This window comes from Plectropomus leopardus, chromosome 9, assembly GCF_008729295.1.
Source record: "Plectropomus leopardus isolate mb chromosome 9, YSFRI_Pleo_2.0, whole genome shotgun sequence".
In the NCBI taxonomy this organism is placed as follows: Eukaryota; Metazoa; Chordata; class Actinopteri; order Perciformes; family Serranidae; genus Plectropomus; species Plectropomus leopardus.
Window position 1 is genome coordinate 4,189,045 of NC_056471.1, and position 16,165 is coordinate 4,205,209.

Sequence of the window (16,165 nt, forward strand, 5' to 3'; positions counted from 1 at the left end):
CCTCATTCCAGTTAGCTGACTGCTAAGCTTTGCTGCACTATGAAGTAACCTAATTCTACTTTTAAGTAGCCTATATGTTGTCCTATGTATGTTTTTTTATGTACAGTGCTGCTTGAAAGTATGTGAACCCCTTGAGCAGTTTAGATGTTTTTGTTGTTTTACCATGATTTTCTTGATTTATCATCACTAGTTTTTATATATGAAATGTCAGATTATCAATTGCATGTACTTGTTTAGTGGGACTTGTTTAGGTAGCCCAAACACTACATGAAAAATGGAATTAGTGCATCTGCAAAAGTAAGTGAACCCCCAGCTACACTGGTAAAGTGAGAAATGAAATGAAATGAGACATCTTGGACAAATGTGCATGCATCTACAATCAGATGAAAATTGAATAGCCATGGCATTCGTGGGAGGGTTGCTAGAAGGAAGCCTCTGCTCTCAAAAAAAAAACAAAGCTGCCCGTCTCAACTTTCCCAGAGAACACTTGGACAAACCAGAGGCCTTCTTGAAGTCCATTCTCTGGACAGATGAGTCCAAAATAGATTTATTTGGTCATAATCAAAACCGCCATGTTTGGAGAAAAGCCAACACTGCATATCAAGAAAAGGACCTCCTCCCAACAGTGACGCATGGTGATGAACGTCTGGGGCTGCTTTTCTGCTTCTGGACCTGGACGACTCCATATTATCCAGGGAACCATGAATTCTTAGGCCTATCAACAAATTCTTGACCAGAATCTCCTGCCATCAGTCAGAGAGTTGAAGCTGGGATGAAAATGGATTATGCAACAAGACAATGTACCAAAGCATTCCTGCAAAACTACAAAGGAATGGCTTCAGAGAAAAAGGATTCATACTCTGGATTGGCCCAGTCAAAGTCCGGACTTGAATCCAATTGAAATGTTATGGCAAGACCTGAAGAAGTTGGTACATCCAAGGTGTTCCTCCAACCTCTCTCAACTGGCTGAGTTCTGCAAGGACGAGTGGGCAAAAAACCCCATAAGCAGATGTGAGAGACTGGTTAGTGGTTACAGAAGACGTTTGGTTGAAGTAATGGCTGCAAAAGGAGGAGGAGGCACAGGCTACACATTCAAATTGGGATTTGAATGTATGTTTAATAAGGTTGTTTTATTGTTTTTTACAAAAACAGTGACCATGTCTGGAGGGTTCGCAAACTTTCAAGTAGCACTGTATGTGTTCATGGCATGTTATGGTGAAACCCAAAGAAAATTTAACTTAAAAGTTTTCGTATTGATGTTGGTGTTGGTATACCTTAAACCTGAAGTAGCTGGCTGGGCCAGCAGAAAATTCTAGTCTGTGTGCTTTATCCCTCTAATAATGTACTTTATCTTTGAACACTGCTTTCATATTTTAGCTTCATTTTAACCAAACTTGCACAGCTGTGCCTTGAAAATATTTTGTGACATTCACCAATAAGCACTCAGTCTAGTGTGGGAAAGCTGAGTCAGTTGGGTTGTTTTTGGCTACACTAGTTGTGATTGTGGTCCAGACATTTATGGACTTGAGGAAGATGAATCTTAATGCCATTGGTGATCTCCTCACTCTTCATTTCAACAAGTATTGAATGGATTACCATGAAATTTGGTGCTGATATTATGTGCATAATTTCCCCGCAGGACGAATTCTAATCACAGCTGAGTCCTTGACTTTCATCCAGCACCAGATACCAAATCAGTTTTCACTCATCCAGTGAGATATGTTGACATCAACCAGAACCGACCTATAAATCAGTAAATGCACAGTAGGAATCTAGGCATAGATACTATAATGCCTTCCCCAAGGTGAAAAGGTAGACCCATACTGGAAAGTAACATTTTTTTTAATGTGCAAAGGGATGCTTTATATTCAGGGACCCCACCCTGCAGGAGACGCATTGGGGGGCCTTTGTTCTGTGTCCATTAAATGCAGTGAACTCTCAGAAAATCCCCAACGGCTTCATTTAGAGATAGAATTCAATATATCACCGAGCAGTTCACACAGAGCAGCATGACGGTGAGGCCAGTTTTACTTGATTATCATTCATTTTTGACTGCATTATATTGGTTGGTGATATACTGTATATGACTCATGTTTATATCCATAATCTTCTTATTATTGGAAGATTTCCACCACGGTCATATCTTTTTCCCGTATCACTCTCTGTTCTATTTCTATTTAATTTTATTTACCCCTCTGTGTGTCATTGCTTACTCATACCCCAATAAGGTGTCATCTTGGCTCTTAATGTGATGACATAAGCACCAGAATCACTTTATCTAAGGGAAAAATGATGCAATTAAATGCTGGGGTCAAACTTTTAGGTCTCAAGCAGTGATCATTAAATGTTTATTTTCAGCAGTTAAATGCATGCTAAATACTTGCCCGGAAATTTTATTTCAGAGACAAGGTAGCTCTCAGTAAATCCGGTCAGATGCTAAAACAACCAGTAGTATTTCCTGTTTTTTAATGATCCTGTTGCTGTTGCCCCCCTCTCCCCCCGGTTTGTTTGTTTTGGTTTGATTAAGCTTTGCCCATTAAATTTTATTTGGTTTTATTATTTTTAAAAAATTTTTTATCGATTCTGTGTCCCTCAAAAAATTATATTTGGTTTCTGTACCATAAACAACACGGACACAGTCTTGCTCCAAGTTGTAAATTACATCAGGTATATCAGTGGAATAAAAATTGTCCATTCCTGAACTTTGTGGACATTACTTTGTTTAATACAGTCAGTCACAATCTCCTTATTTATCTAATTATTTGAATTGTAGCCTGGGCAGGGGCGTGTCTAGGGAGTGGCATGGGGTCGCACAGGCGCCACCCCCAGGTGCCACCCCATTATGATTGGCTGTCTGCTCAGTCAGTTTGAACTGAAAAAATAAAAAAGTAAAAAATAAAAAATAAATAAAAAAGAATGTTTGCTTATAGGTGCAGTTCAGCCATAAACCTGAGAGGCAGTGATGTGCGAGAGTTGTGTCTAGCCTGCCAAAAAGCCAAAGAAGAGGATGAATATCTGTTTTGATGTGGAGCTGCAGAGCAGAGCTTTATTTTGAATTTGTGTGGTGTTGCTCTGTTGTGTTGTGATTGGTTGGTCTATTTATTTTTTAAACTCAACTATTAACAGGAATGTAAGACACTGCAATGTTAGTAACTACAGTAGGTTTGCATAGTGGAGACAAAAGTGGTGAATTAAAGCTATGTGTTTCTACAGCAGCATTAATTCACCATGCTGCCCCTGCATAAGTCAGTGCCCCACTTGGGCCACCTCACTGAAAAGAGTCACTGGGGTTGGGGTTCTCTAGCACAGTTCTAGTATGGTATAAATGTAAGACTGGAATAAAAAGTTATTGTGGCATGCCCCAAGGTTCAACCTTAGGCCCCACAGATTTAAATGTCATCCTATTATTTGGGCGGGACAGCTTTTCAAAACTTCCCTTCAAATGGTAGTTTGGATGTTTTGTCATTGTCTGCATTTTTGAAAATATTCTGGCTCAAATTGGTCATGGCCTTAGTAATTACCACCATTTCTTAATGGTAATAACACCATTTCTTTCACATGAAAACTGTGAAAAACACTTCTTCAATTCATCTTTTCATTTTATTTCATGCCCTCATTACAGATTATATCAATGACCTTCTTCAAGTGCATTCGAGGGAGGTCACTTTGACTTTCATCAGTGTTTCTCAGTTACTGTTTGCTCCTCTTACCACAGTGTTTGTCTTACATTTGATCATTCCAGGCTGCTGTGGGTCACATTGTGAGTGATCACTCAATCGTTCGGCAATGTTTTTGTGTTCCTTTTTTTCCAGGGGAAGATGAGCTGGACATATCTCCCTATGATGATACACTAATTGATACTCGCATGGCCTCTTTAGTGGCAGGTAAAACACACACACACACACACACACACACACACGCACACACGCACACACACGCACACACACACACAGAGCCATTTGAGCAGTCTTTGTTATGATTAGGTAGTTATAATTGTTGTTCATCACTGTCACGAATGCAGTCGTAGCAGTTCTCCAGTGAAGCTGGGGACACACAGCTTTCATTCCTGTCTCAGCATCCATTCGCACACTCACACTTTGTCTTTGTACATACATGTTGTTGGTCATGGATAGCATGGTCTAGATAAGCTAGGCCTACCAGACTGTTCAACATAAAAAATGTTGATAACTGTTGGTAGTTGGAAAACATTAGAAACCTACAGGGCAGTGATACAGTGTACACCCTGAGCTAGATTTGAACATCATAGACCAATGGGCTGTCAGTCACTACATTTCTTTTGACACACTTAAAGTGGAAATGAGGTCCAAGGATCTAATCCAGTACTTTGGTCCAGAGTAAATATAAACTACTGCTTGACAGATCACCACTGACATCGATGTACTCCAAAGGATAATTCCTTTTGATTTTTAGGACTTCCTAATTGTTTCTTTAACAACACCCCCAAAGTTCCCAGGTCTTCTTGGATTTACAGGTATTATGACATCTTAAGCCTTGATTCCAGGCGATGCCATGGCCATAACATTAACAGACCTATTCGTAGTTTCCAGAGGATGAATAATTATGATGAATAATTATTGCGATCATTTTGTCAAAATTTTGTCAATTTCTTTTCCCTTAATTCTTGGGGTAGTTATAAGTTTACTGAGCATATGCACCTCAGAGGATCAACCCATAGATACTGGTAAGGTTTCCAAAAAAGTGGGAATGCCCTAGGCCAGTCTGGGCCCAATTAGGACTTACTACATGTTGTTAGCTCAATTACTACCACAATTTACTGAAGATTTACTTATTCTGGGATTACCACTGTTACCTAGCCTGCAGTGGTGGGTTTAACCCTATTCTAAAACATCTAATTATGTTATTTGTATGTTATTCTGTAGTTTATTACCAGCCACAACAACATCAGGATGGCTGGAAGTGTCTCTAAGTTTTTTAAGAAAAACTAAGCTGAAATAGCTCTCAGTCCCATAATTGTCACTCTTTGCACACAAAAGTATAGATTTAAATTCACAAGCCTCCTTTCTGTCTGAATGTAAAATCTAACAACAGGATTTATAGTCCTACAACTCTTACACCTGCAACCAGCTTTTCGACATCACAAGGTGTGTAGTGTGTGCAGATGAACAGTGTTTGGCTCTCCCCCTGTGCCGTGAGTACCTGTAATGCCCTGCTCATTTGCCAGCAGTGAAAGTGAAGTGAAACATGTATCAATGACTCATTTCGCATCACTTGGTGGACTGTGATGATGCGTTTCATGTAACCCAGCAGACTTTTGCCATGACTGGGCAGGGAGGTCTTGGTAGGGGGTGCTGGCAGCATGGAGTATAGCCAAACACTGGTCATCTGCACACACTATCCACTCTGCAGTGACACAGAGCTGGTTGAAAGAGAGTGAAGTTTCCCCTAACTGTGTGGGAGTGTATTGTCAGACAAGGCCAATGTTGCCTCTGAAAGTCATGGTGTACCACTGCTCATTTTTTTAGTTTTATGTTCTAGCTTAAACACCGTATACACATTAAGTTAAGTGTGTAGTTCTCTACTCCTGCTGCAATTTACAGATTAAATGCCAATAGCTATAAGATGTATTTTTCGGGCAATTATTGTATAAGCTTTGACACTTCCATTGCCCTCTGCACAATTTTCTGAACACACAGATTTTCTGTTTGGGTAATTTAACTTTTTCTTGCCCCATCAGCCTCATCTTTCATGCAACTAGATGGTGAGAACCAGTGCTTGAAGGCAGCACAGGACTGCGGCTTGTATGAGAAGTGTGGCTCTCTGCGATCCGAGTATGTTTTAGCCTGCACCAAACGGGTACCCGCGACCACCAGATGCAACCAGCACAAGTGTCACCGGGCCTTGCGGCGCTTTCTGGAGCGGGTGCCTGAGGAGTACAGCCTGGGTGTCCTGTTCTGCCCCTGCACCAACACCCTATGTGGTGAGAGGAGGAGGAAAACCATTGTACCCTCCTGCTCCTATCAGGAGATGGAGGGTCTGCAACCTAACTGCCTCCACCAGCAGAGCTTCTGCCGCCGAGATGACCTCTGCAGGTTAGACATGAAGTCCCGACAGTTCACAGCATTTTTATGTAACATGGCTTGCATACAGTACAATATGTTTATTTATGTGAATATATATTTAGCAATGATAGTAGTTTCTCCAAATCTATCAGCTTCATGCAGCTCACTGTCAATGAACTGTAAAACTGTTCTGAGGTTAAAAACAAAAATTTGGAGTATTGGAGTGCTATTGGGTGCTAGAAAATCATGGAATGCAGGCAAAAAGGTAGTTTCCATTAACCCTCAAATTGCACAAATTGGAATTGCAACTTTAAAATATGCCTAATGGAAACATGCCAGTTTTGCAGTAACTAATTTTTTGCAAATACGTTTTTATACTCACATCAGTTGGTATTTCAGGTGATTCAAAAAAGCCATATTTTGCAAAACTGTTTGTTTTTTAATTTTTGCCCAAATCTGTAAAGAAAACCCACCTACTGTCTCTAAATGATATTGCCAGTGTTGATCTCCCACTGACAATATCTCTGCCTAATACTTAGTAACTAACACTCGACAGCAAGTTGACATTATATTGTTGGTATCCCGTCATTGTGTCAGACATGTAAAGATCTTTGTTCTTGTTGACATCATCCAGCAAATGAATGCCTTAAAGTACAGCAGTATGTAAACAGAGCTTTTGAACAGATTTGGCACACGTGTGCATGACTAAACCATTATTACAGTTAACGCCTGGTCACACCAGAAAGTAGCACAGCTTTTAAAAAGCTTGTGCTGGAAACTTAATGACAAAGTGACTATTTGCAGGATTACTTGGCTACTTCAGGTGGCAAGATAAGGTTTAAGACCAAATGAACAAGAGCGAATAATTTAGAATAGCAGCAAATAATGATGATGATGTGCACTATGATGTTTTAATTGCTGTCCCTTTCCTGTAAATTTTAATGTATGAGGAAAACATTGTAGGATATGAAAAATAAGATAGAATAATAGCTGGATTTTGCCCTCAAAATGCATATGACCACCGTAATCCTATATGAATGAAAAGATGCTTAAGGAAAAGTGGCTCCAAAGCAAGAGTATCAAGAGGAAAACAATAATGAAAGGGAAAGGAAAAAATGTAAGACTGTAAACCCTGAAATCTGCTGAACCCAAATTTACATGCATGCAAACACACCCCAACCTACACATTCAGATTTGCTGCCCACTTCTTGTGTTTGATGTTGAGTTGTTGTCTGTGTTATTGCCAGGTCCAGACTGGCTGATTTCGTTTATAACTGCCAGCCATCTACTCTGTCGGCCACCGGCTGTCTGAAGGACTCAGCAGGCCTGTGCCTCCGAGCCTACGCTGGACTTATTGGTACGTGATGCAGTGGGGAGGGAGGGGAGGGAAAAGTTGGGAAAGGAGGAATGATGAGAATTACATGAAATGCAAGGCTGCAATTTACCTTCACAGGAAAATAACTTCCAGGAGAGGCTGTTTTGGCATGGATTAAACGCCCTATGAGTTAGGTGTAGAATGGGCTTGGGTGGTATGTAATATTTCATATCTTAATACCTTCCTGAAATTTGACTGAGGTATATGATGGTATAAGTATGCGGCGCAACACCTCGATGGTGAGTATGCTACTTACTTTTCAGACTAATGAATACACAATAGAAACCCACAAAATGTTGAGAAAAGTAATGTTCTCACAACTGTTTTCTGTATTAAACAGAGAAATACAACTGTACACCTTTTGAAGTCAACTTTCTCTCAGTCATGAAAGACTGACAAGGCTTTTTGTCTACAGTCGGTGACTTTGTTGCCCAATCCTAACCATCGTGACGGTCCGTGCTGTGTAAACATAAGGGCATGCTGCTTCATCCCACGGTAACGGCATTCTGGAGCAAAAACAGCTGATGCAGAAGGATATCTTAAAAGTTATGAGTAAACGCAAAAGGTCACTGACAGAGCGGTACCATGTGACAAGCTGGGATGACAGTGTGTTGGAAAGACATTCCTTTGGGATTTCTAAATACCCAGGTATACTGTAATACCTTGATACTGCCCAAGCCTAATGTAGGAGCAATTAAGTAGCCAGTGGGAAACACACACAGGATCTCACATGCACCAACATGCACAAGTGGCTCACAGCAATGCATCACTTAAGCATCAGTGTAGGAGAATAGATATTTGGTGTTATTTTTGACATTTTTGGCGAGGTTTTCCTTTGGCCTGGCAGCCTGCCCAGCCTGTAAAATTGCAGGGAAATTTATGTATCTATATAATATTGTCTTAAAATTCTCTAAACCAGAGCTAATAATGTGCACATCTCCAAATAAAAGTGGCGGAACAGAACGGAGTGGATGGGTGGAAGGATAGATGGCTTGAACAGGAGAGTAATGACTGGAGAGGAATAAAAGTGTGTGAGCGAGGTGATCAGACGGAGCAGAAGTGGAGGAGCAGTAGCAGCAAGATAGAAAGTGAGGAGGCATGACAGCTGACAAGAGATGTGGATAGAAAGGCATTGAGTGGCTTTCTACTCGCTCTGACAATGATGGATGACTTTTCTTTGAGGCCTGTGGCTTTCTTAAAGACACAACCCGCATAATCCACAGACATACAGACATACAAAAGGACATATGCCAGAGATAATCAAACAATATGAATGCAGTGCATGGTTTCCCTGAAGAAAATAAAAAAAAAACATATTGTTTGTATTTTGTTTTATTTGGCCCTCTACAGAAGCTGTAACTCCTGTAGAGGGCCAAAAAACATCTGAACACAAGAGTAGAATGAGAACTCACTTCTATCACTGATCATTAGATGATTTTTATGATATTTCTTGACATTTATTAATTTATCAATTCACTTATTTATTTATGCATTTGCTTTTTTATTTTCTAATGTATTCATTTTAGTTTTTTTTAATTGACTTTTACTTTTGCACACAGTCATAAAAGGTCAACCACATTTTAGGGGACCACGGAGGGGACCAGGGGAGGCCAGACGACCGTCATCTTTTATTATGAATGTGGATTCCCGTTACCTCTGCCTGTTTTTCCGCTCTCTGGTGCACTCATTGAAAGCACAAGGAAACAGCTAACCTAGCTAAAGCAAATTTTCTTTATTCTTTTAAATGACTGCGTGTCCCTATGTATCATTCTGTGACCCCTCTCTAAATTCGGAGGCTTTTGCGGGATTGTGAACGCAGTGCGGGCAGAGCTCTCTATGAGTACTTTTTTTCCTCAGCAGCAGTTTGTGACTTGCGGGGTAGTTTGATTCATCTGTTGATCCATCCAGAGCTCAGATCAAAGGATGAGAAGAGCAGATGCTGTTGTGAATGTGAAACTTTTAGCTGCTCCGTCTCTGCCCCTAGATTGCACCGATGGTGTGATGCTATAAATAACCAAACAGTAGAGATGGCAAATTCAACACTTTAAAACGTTTCAATACTTTTAAACCATCATTTTGAAACATTTTGAAACATTTCAAAACCTGTTTGCTCTACATTGGCATCTGCTGGTAGAAGCTTGCATTGCACCCATTTATCATTGTTTTTGTTGTGAGCTCCCTTTTCCCCAGCCCAAAAACCTGTATACATATAATATAGTTATATGAATCTATATAAATCTACAAATATATATGTGTGTGTGTGCATGTGTGTGTGTGTGTGTGTGTGTGTGTGTGTGTGTGTATATCAATTTATATATAATATATTATTATATTATATGTATGTATGTATGTATGTATGTATCTGTCAATCTATCTATCTCTCTTTCTGTCAATTGGCCAACAACTCAGCTCAATTCGCACATATCTCCCTTTACTTCCTCGCCATGACACCTCAAACTCCCGCATTTCCCGCTAGTCAGGTTTGGTACATGGATCTATTATAAATCGGTTTTGGTGGCCAATCACGTGATGTTTCGAAACCCGTCTTGAGCTATGTCGCGAAGCCCAAAGTGACTAAATGGCTTGAAACTGTTCAATCTTGGGTGTCGAATTTGACATCTCTACCAAACAGCGCTCCTAATGAACAGTTCAACAGTTCCAAAACTAGAAAATCTTTTCTGTGGCGGGAGATGTTTTAATCGTGGTGGGCCGCCACAAACACATAAATGTTAGGAAACCCTTAAATGTAACTTTAGACAGAGCCAAGATAGCCATTTCCCCTGCTTTTAGTGTTTATGTTAATCTAGGGTGATCAATCTACAGCTCTTCAACCCAATGTCAAAGTTAATGCACAGACACAAGAGTCGTTTTTGTCATTTCTCCCTTGAAAAGAAATCCAGTCATTGTATTTCCCAAAATGTTGAACTGTTTCTTCAAGATTTAGAAGTGGGATGTTTTTTCAGAGTGAGTGTTGCACTCAGCTGTGGTGTTTGCTACCTCAGCTTCATCCAGGCATCAGCCTATTGTCAAAATTTGGGCTTTCTGCCTCTAAAAATTGCCAAGATGGCACTGAGCAGAAAAAAAACACCAACCCCAGGCTTCAAAATGTCCCTTCAGCTCCCCGAGGAGAAGTCACAGAGTCTACATCATGTTTTTCTACAGGCTACGTTTCAGCTTTGTTTGAAGTGAAAGAACAATATTCTCTTTCTTTGTCGTGCCATAAAGCAATTTTAGCTGATTTCCTCCCAAATTGCTCAAAGTAAAATGCAGTGTAGAAGCCAGGAGAAGCTTTCAGGTTTTTTGGACATGGTCTCGTTTGTTTCTGGTGTTCATGTCTCTGAAAGACTGTGATAAAGCTAAAACATGTACGTTCTTTGACTTGATGGAAGCTAAATCTGCTCTCCCTCTGACCTGTAGGAACCATCATGACCCCCAATTACATCAGCAACAACTCTGCAGACGTGTCACTGTGGTGCAACTGTGAAGGCAGTGGCAACCAGTGGCAAGACTGTCTGAGACTGCAGCGCATGTTCACCCACAACAGCTGTCTGCGTGAGTATACTCTCTATTCATGTTACATTTACTGGTCTTTTCATGTTTGGTCTATGTAGTGATTTACTAGAATTGGACTATGACAGATATGATGAGTGTGATTTATGTATTTGTTGTCTATGGGCCCTTTATAGTGAATTGATTCAGGGATAACAGTATTATTATTTTTTATGCCTCTGTGCCGGCGCAGCCAGTTCTCACTCAAAACTCGTCATATACATGCGTTCTGTCAGTACTTTTGGCGTATGACCATGAGATCCAAAGCCACCCTACGTGTCCAACCTGAACTCAGCTGGACAGCATCAGAGAAGAACGCGCTGGGACAGAAGCAATGGCATTGTTATTATACTCTGGCAGACAGCCAGACAGCACTGGACGCATCCGCATGCAACGCACACGTGGCCAGGTGTTACCGGTTGTGTACACATGAAACGCTGAAGGACAGCATCAGGTGACAACGCTGTCTCTAATGATGTAATATAAGGTCTGCAAGTGCGCTTAGAGGCCTGTCCGGCGGGTGGGGAGGTACTGTAGATGGGTCCCACAAACAACTGACTTTCAAGGGGGGGGCCAGAGTTCGCTTCCTGTGTGGATGCGAGTTTTTTTTTCTACACTTTACTGTGTGCTTCTTATGCTAAACCTAACCATTTTTAAATTTATACATCCGTCCATCCATCCATCCATCCGTCAGTCCCATTTTCTCAAGCATGATATATCAAAAACCCCTTGAGGGAATTTCTTCAAATTTGGCACAAATATCCATTTGGATATCATGATGGAATGATTACAATTTGGTGGTCATAGGTCAAAGGACAAGGTCAGTGTGACCTTATCTGTCTCATTTTCATGAGCGAGATATTTTAAGAACGTCTTTTGGGAATTTCGTCAAACATCAACTCTGAGTCACCCATGAACTGAATAGAGTTTGTTGAGTTCAAAGGTCAAGGTCACAGTGACCTTGTTTGTCCCATACTTGTGAAAGTGGTATCTCAAAAACATCTTGAGGGAATTTCTTTAAATTTTGCTCAAACGTCCACCTGGACTTAACAATGAAATGGTTAGAATTTGGTGGCTGAAGGTGAAAGGTCAAAGTCTCTGTAATACAGAAAACCTTTTTTGGCCATAAGTCAGAAATTCATGTGCTAATCTATCAAAAATTCACACAAATGACAAATGTCAGCACTTTATCATTTTAACATATTAGACAAAGGTCAGCTTCACTGTGACACCATGATGTTCTGCAAAAACACTTTTCTAACTGTTACTCAACATCATAACACAGGAGCAGAAGGGGAGACATTTAGTCAGATACTGAGGTGGTGACAGTAATCTTGGGTGTCCACCTTGAAACTTGGTGATTGTATGGATCTTCTGTGTTGCCGGGGGAAGACAGGGACGTAAATCGTGGGTGCTACTTGACAGGTTCGTGGTGGCAGACAGCCTTGTTTGTTTGTAATGTAAGCTGTTTTTGCAGTTGATGTGTTGCCATCATAAAATTTTGTATCCAACCTATTTTTTTCATTTCCAGCAGGAAAATGAAACCTTTTTTTGCTTAGGTTAAACAAATCCTGATTCCAATCCAAACTGTTAACGTCAAGGCTGGGCTTCCAACTGGGCAAAGACCCCCAGACCAACCAAGGACCACCAAAGTCTTTGGTTCAAAGTGTGTTCATTTGATTGTGGTAATTTGATTAGTTGCAATTTTGTATGGGTATATGCACACACAAAGCAAAGTATCACCTAAATCTGCATTTAGTCCAATTACCACAAAATAATTTCTACACGACCTTGGGCCAGTTAATATATTCAGAGTCCTTCTTGGATTCTATCAGCAAAATGTGATTAAAATGCCAAATGGATTGTACTATGTGTACTGCACTTGATAGATACTTGTGTGCACTAATTCACATATAAGAGCAGGAATTCAATAAGGCCCCTCAGCTCATTTTTATTGTTGTTGTTTTTATAGTGAGGTTATTAAAATGTCTGGTGAAAATCAGACAGAAAGGAGCCACACTGTCCTGAGGAGGTGAAACTTGGATATTGTAGATGAATCTAACCTTAGACAAACAGATACTACAAAGTAAATGTGATTAGAAGGTGTTTCAGTCTGAAGCAACATATGTTGCAGCAGTATAGGAGGAGACTGGCACATCTTCATCCTGTTGGTCAATGGAAAAAAAATAATTTGTTGCTTGTTGTTTTTTCAGTGGAAAAGTAATATATATGGTTATTAAGTAGTGTTGTTGCTTGATTCAGGTCCAACTCTTGACTTTGAGTTTAAATTATTAGAATTCTACATATTGTGTATAAATGTAAATAGTGACTGACCTCTAAAGGTTGAAACCTACTACTGCAAAATACAAAATACTTTTCTATTGGCTAATGATGGTAGCAGGAGCCTGCTTTTTATCACCAGCCAAGCCCCCTATCATCGCCCAGTCATCACCCAGTCATCACCCTCTCACCAAACAACTATTTTGTGAGTGTGCAGGAGACAGGGAGGTACTGTGGATCAAGAGGTGGCACGATTTGGTGACTGGGCGTGTCTTAGCCCTCTCCCAGCCGTTCCAATTTTTTAAACATGTTTCACATTCCAGGGAGGAGGCACTCAAGCCAAAAGTGAAGGGTTTAGTTCATTTTAAGGTGCCTGAAATGAATAGTTCAGTATTTTTGGAAGTATCATTTGCATACCCGCAAACTGATTATTATGTATAATGATCACTCATGGCATGTGAATTTGTGATCAAACTTTCTTTTTTCATGTTAGACAGAGAATCTAAAAAAAGGTTAACATTCTCCATGAACTGAAATTAAAATTAATTGAAATTGAATCATTGATCATTTTGTTGGCAAAGCATTCCTTTATGTGAGAGCTGAAATTAGGACGTGGTTATCCTAGCTTAGCATAAACACCAGAGGCAGGAGGAACAGCTAGCCTTGGTCCGTCTAAATTTCAATAATATACATAATAATAATTAACACCTTTAAAGCTCACACATTTCTTATCTTGTCTATTTAATCCATACACAAGGTGAAATTAGAAAATGCCAAGTTTTTCGTGTAAGATGTAGTAATGTGCTGGAACTATTTTGTGGCAAACAACAGTTGGAAACCGTGACTGTGCACAGCTTACCAGAGTTTTGTTGTCACAGTGAGGTTGCCAGGCTTGTACCAACATACCTGTACAGAGACCAAAAGCAATCCAATCTGGCAACAGACTCTGTAGCTGGAGACTGCACAGAAGTGTTGGGTGGATGATAAGCTGTTCGGAAGAAATTCTTCCAAACTGTTTTTTCCATCTCTGTTTGGGTACAAACTAAACAAAAAAGTGACATCACGTTAGTCAGTGAGCTTTAGAGCTGGTGGTGTGTGTGTGTGTGTGTTGCCAGTTTTACATATTGCGTTATAATTTTTATGTGCTGCATGGCCTTATAATCTCAATCAAAGGCATGTTTATTAACTAATTTATTCTAAATTGTTTATGAGTGATTCATCTTAATCCCTTTTTATTTACATTTGAATGACTTTGACATGGCTATACATTAGCTAGCTAGTTAGGTTGCATTTTTTTACCATAGCTAACTTAGGATTTGACTGTTATATAATATGTCTTTAAAGGCTGTTACAGAACCCCCTTTAACCGTCTTTGAATTCTGTTTTAAAAATGGTCAAGTTTACTGTGGCTCTGCCCATTGATGTATTAATAGACATGAATACAATGTTGGAGACGGGTGCCCGTTCATTCCTACAAAAGTTGCTCAGCAGCATATGAGGCTAGAAAATGTCTTTTTCGATGGTATGAAATTACTTTGATTTTCCGCATTGTGGGGAACAGTTAAGTTATGCCGGCCAAACTGCTTACTTTCAGTTTAGTGCCCAGCTAACTTGAATGGGATAAAATTATTGAACTGTGCAGCTTTTTAACACTTTCTAAAATGTTATCAGACTAAATGGATCAAATTCGATAATAAAATGATGTGGGGGCACACGTCTTTTTCATGATGGAAATCTATGGGAAGAAGTCTTTTTGGGCCTCATGATAGACAAGGATGGTGTAATTCCACCTTTGGCCATTATGGAAAATTGACTTCACGGATTGGTGCCATCCAAACTTCTTATCATCTGTTACTGGAGCACAGAGGAACTTATGACTTAGGAAGAACTAATTGCACTTTCTTCACTGTATCTCTCTAGATTTGTGCAAAAATTTTGCAATATTTATTGAAATGTAAATAAAACACAATTGCGAGATCACTGCGTTTCCATTAAGTGATGGCACTACTCTCGCAATGTTATGCGACTTCTCTCCCAACAACATTCCAAGAAGCATGGTGACAGATTTTCAAAACATTAGCAAGTTTCTTTCTACTGCAGCCACCGCACTAGCCGTCATTAGACATCCGATTGAAGGGAACATAGACTTCTTGATTGAGCAGCCATGTATGAGGGATTTTTGGGAGGTGACAGTTCACGATTTCACAGAGAAATTGTGGATTCAAAACTTCTTGATAATCGGCTCAACTTTGGCAATGCAATCACACCTCTTGTAGCCATAAAAGGCAAAAAGTGTTTCTAATGCAGTTGGCTAAATATGACTTTTTTTGATTCTCATGAAATACCACCTCATGTAAGCGTACAACTTTTTTTTTTGCAATGAATAGGAGTTTTTTTTTTTTGTTTTGTTTTTTTTAAATTGGGCATATTTCACATTCACAATTTCAATTTGTGCAATTTGAGGGTTAATGGAAACCTGCCTATTGACAGGTCTGATAAGTGGTGTACTGGGCACAAGTATCAATATGCTAACGGAATTGTTTCTACATCCATTAATACAAACTGTGAGAGGCTCATGCACATGCGCCCACCACAATAATTGAGATTTACAAACAGAACCAGTCGTATGTGTGGCTTTATGAATCTGAACAAAAAGAAAGCAAAGGCATATTTCTGTCTTTGTGCATACTCACAGAGTTTTATACATCTGGCCCCAGGTCTGTTCTCAACACAGATTTGTATCAATCTTCTCATCTCACTCTTGGAAATAACAATAATAAGCACATTCCCCAAAGTCGGCTTATTTTTCCTGCTAAGGATATTTGTGCAAGTTGGGTTGAAAGAATTCCTTAGAGCCTCACTGCATGTAAGGATTTTATTTATTTAAAAAAAAGGACATAGTTTAAGCTAAATTTGTGGA

General features: G+C 39.8%; 1 protein-coding gene across 1 annotated transcript in view; it reads left to right on the forward strand.

The window, feature by feature from the left end:
- Window positions 1-16,165, forward strand: part of gfra3 (GDNF family receptor alpha 3) — a 64,072-nt gene that overhangs the window by 34,844 nt on the left and 13,063 nt on the right. The window contains exons 3-6 of the mRNA XM_042492760.1: window positions 3,813-3,884; window positions 5,717-6,071; window positions 7,289-7,398; window positions 10,834-10,968. Coding sequence (XP_042348694.1) covers window positions 3,813-3,884; window positions 5,717-6,071; window positions 7,289-7,398; window positions 10,834-10,968 — 672 coding nt within the window. The remainder of the gene's footprint in view (window positions 1-3,812; window positions 3,885-5,716; window positions 6,072-7,288; window positions 7,399-10,833; window positions 10,969-16,165) is intronic.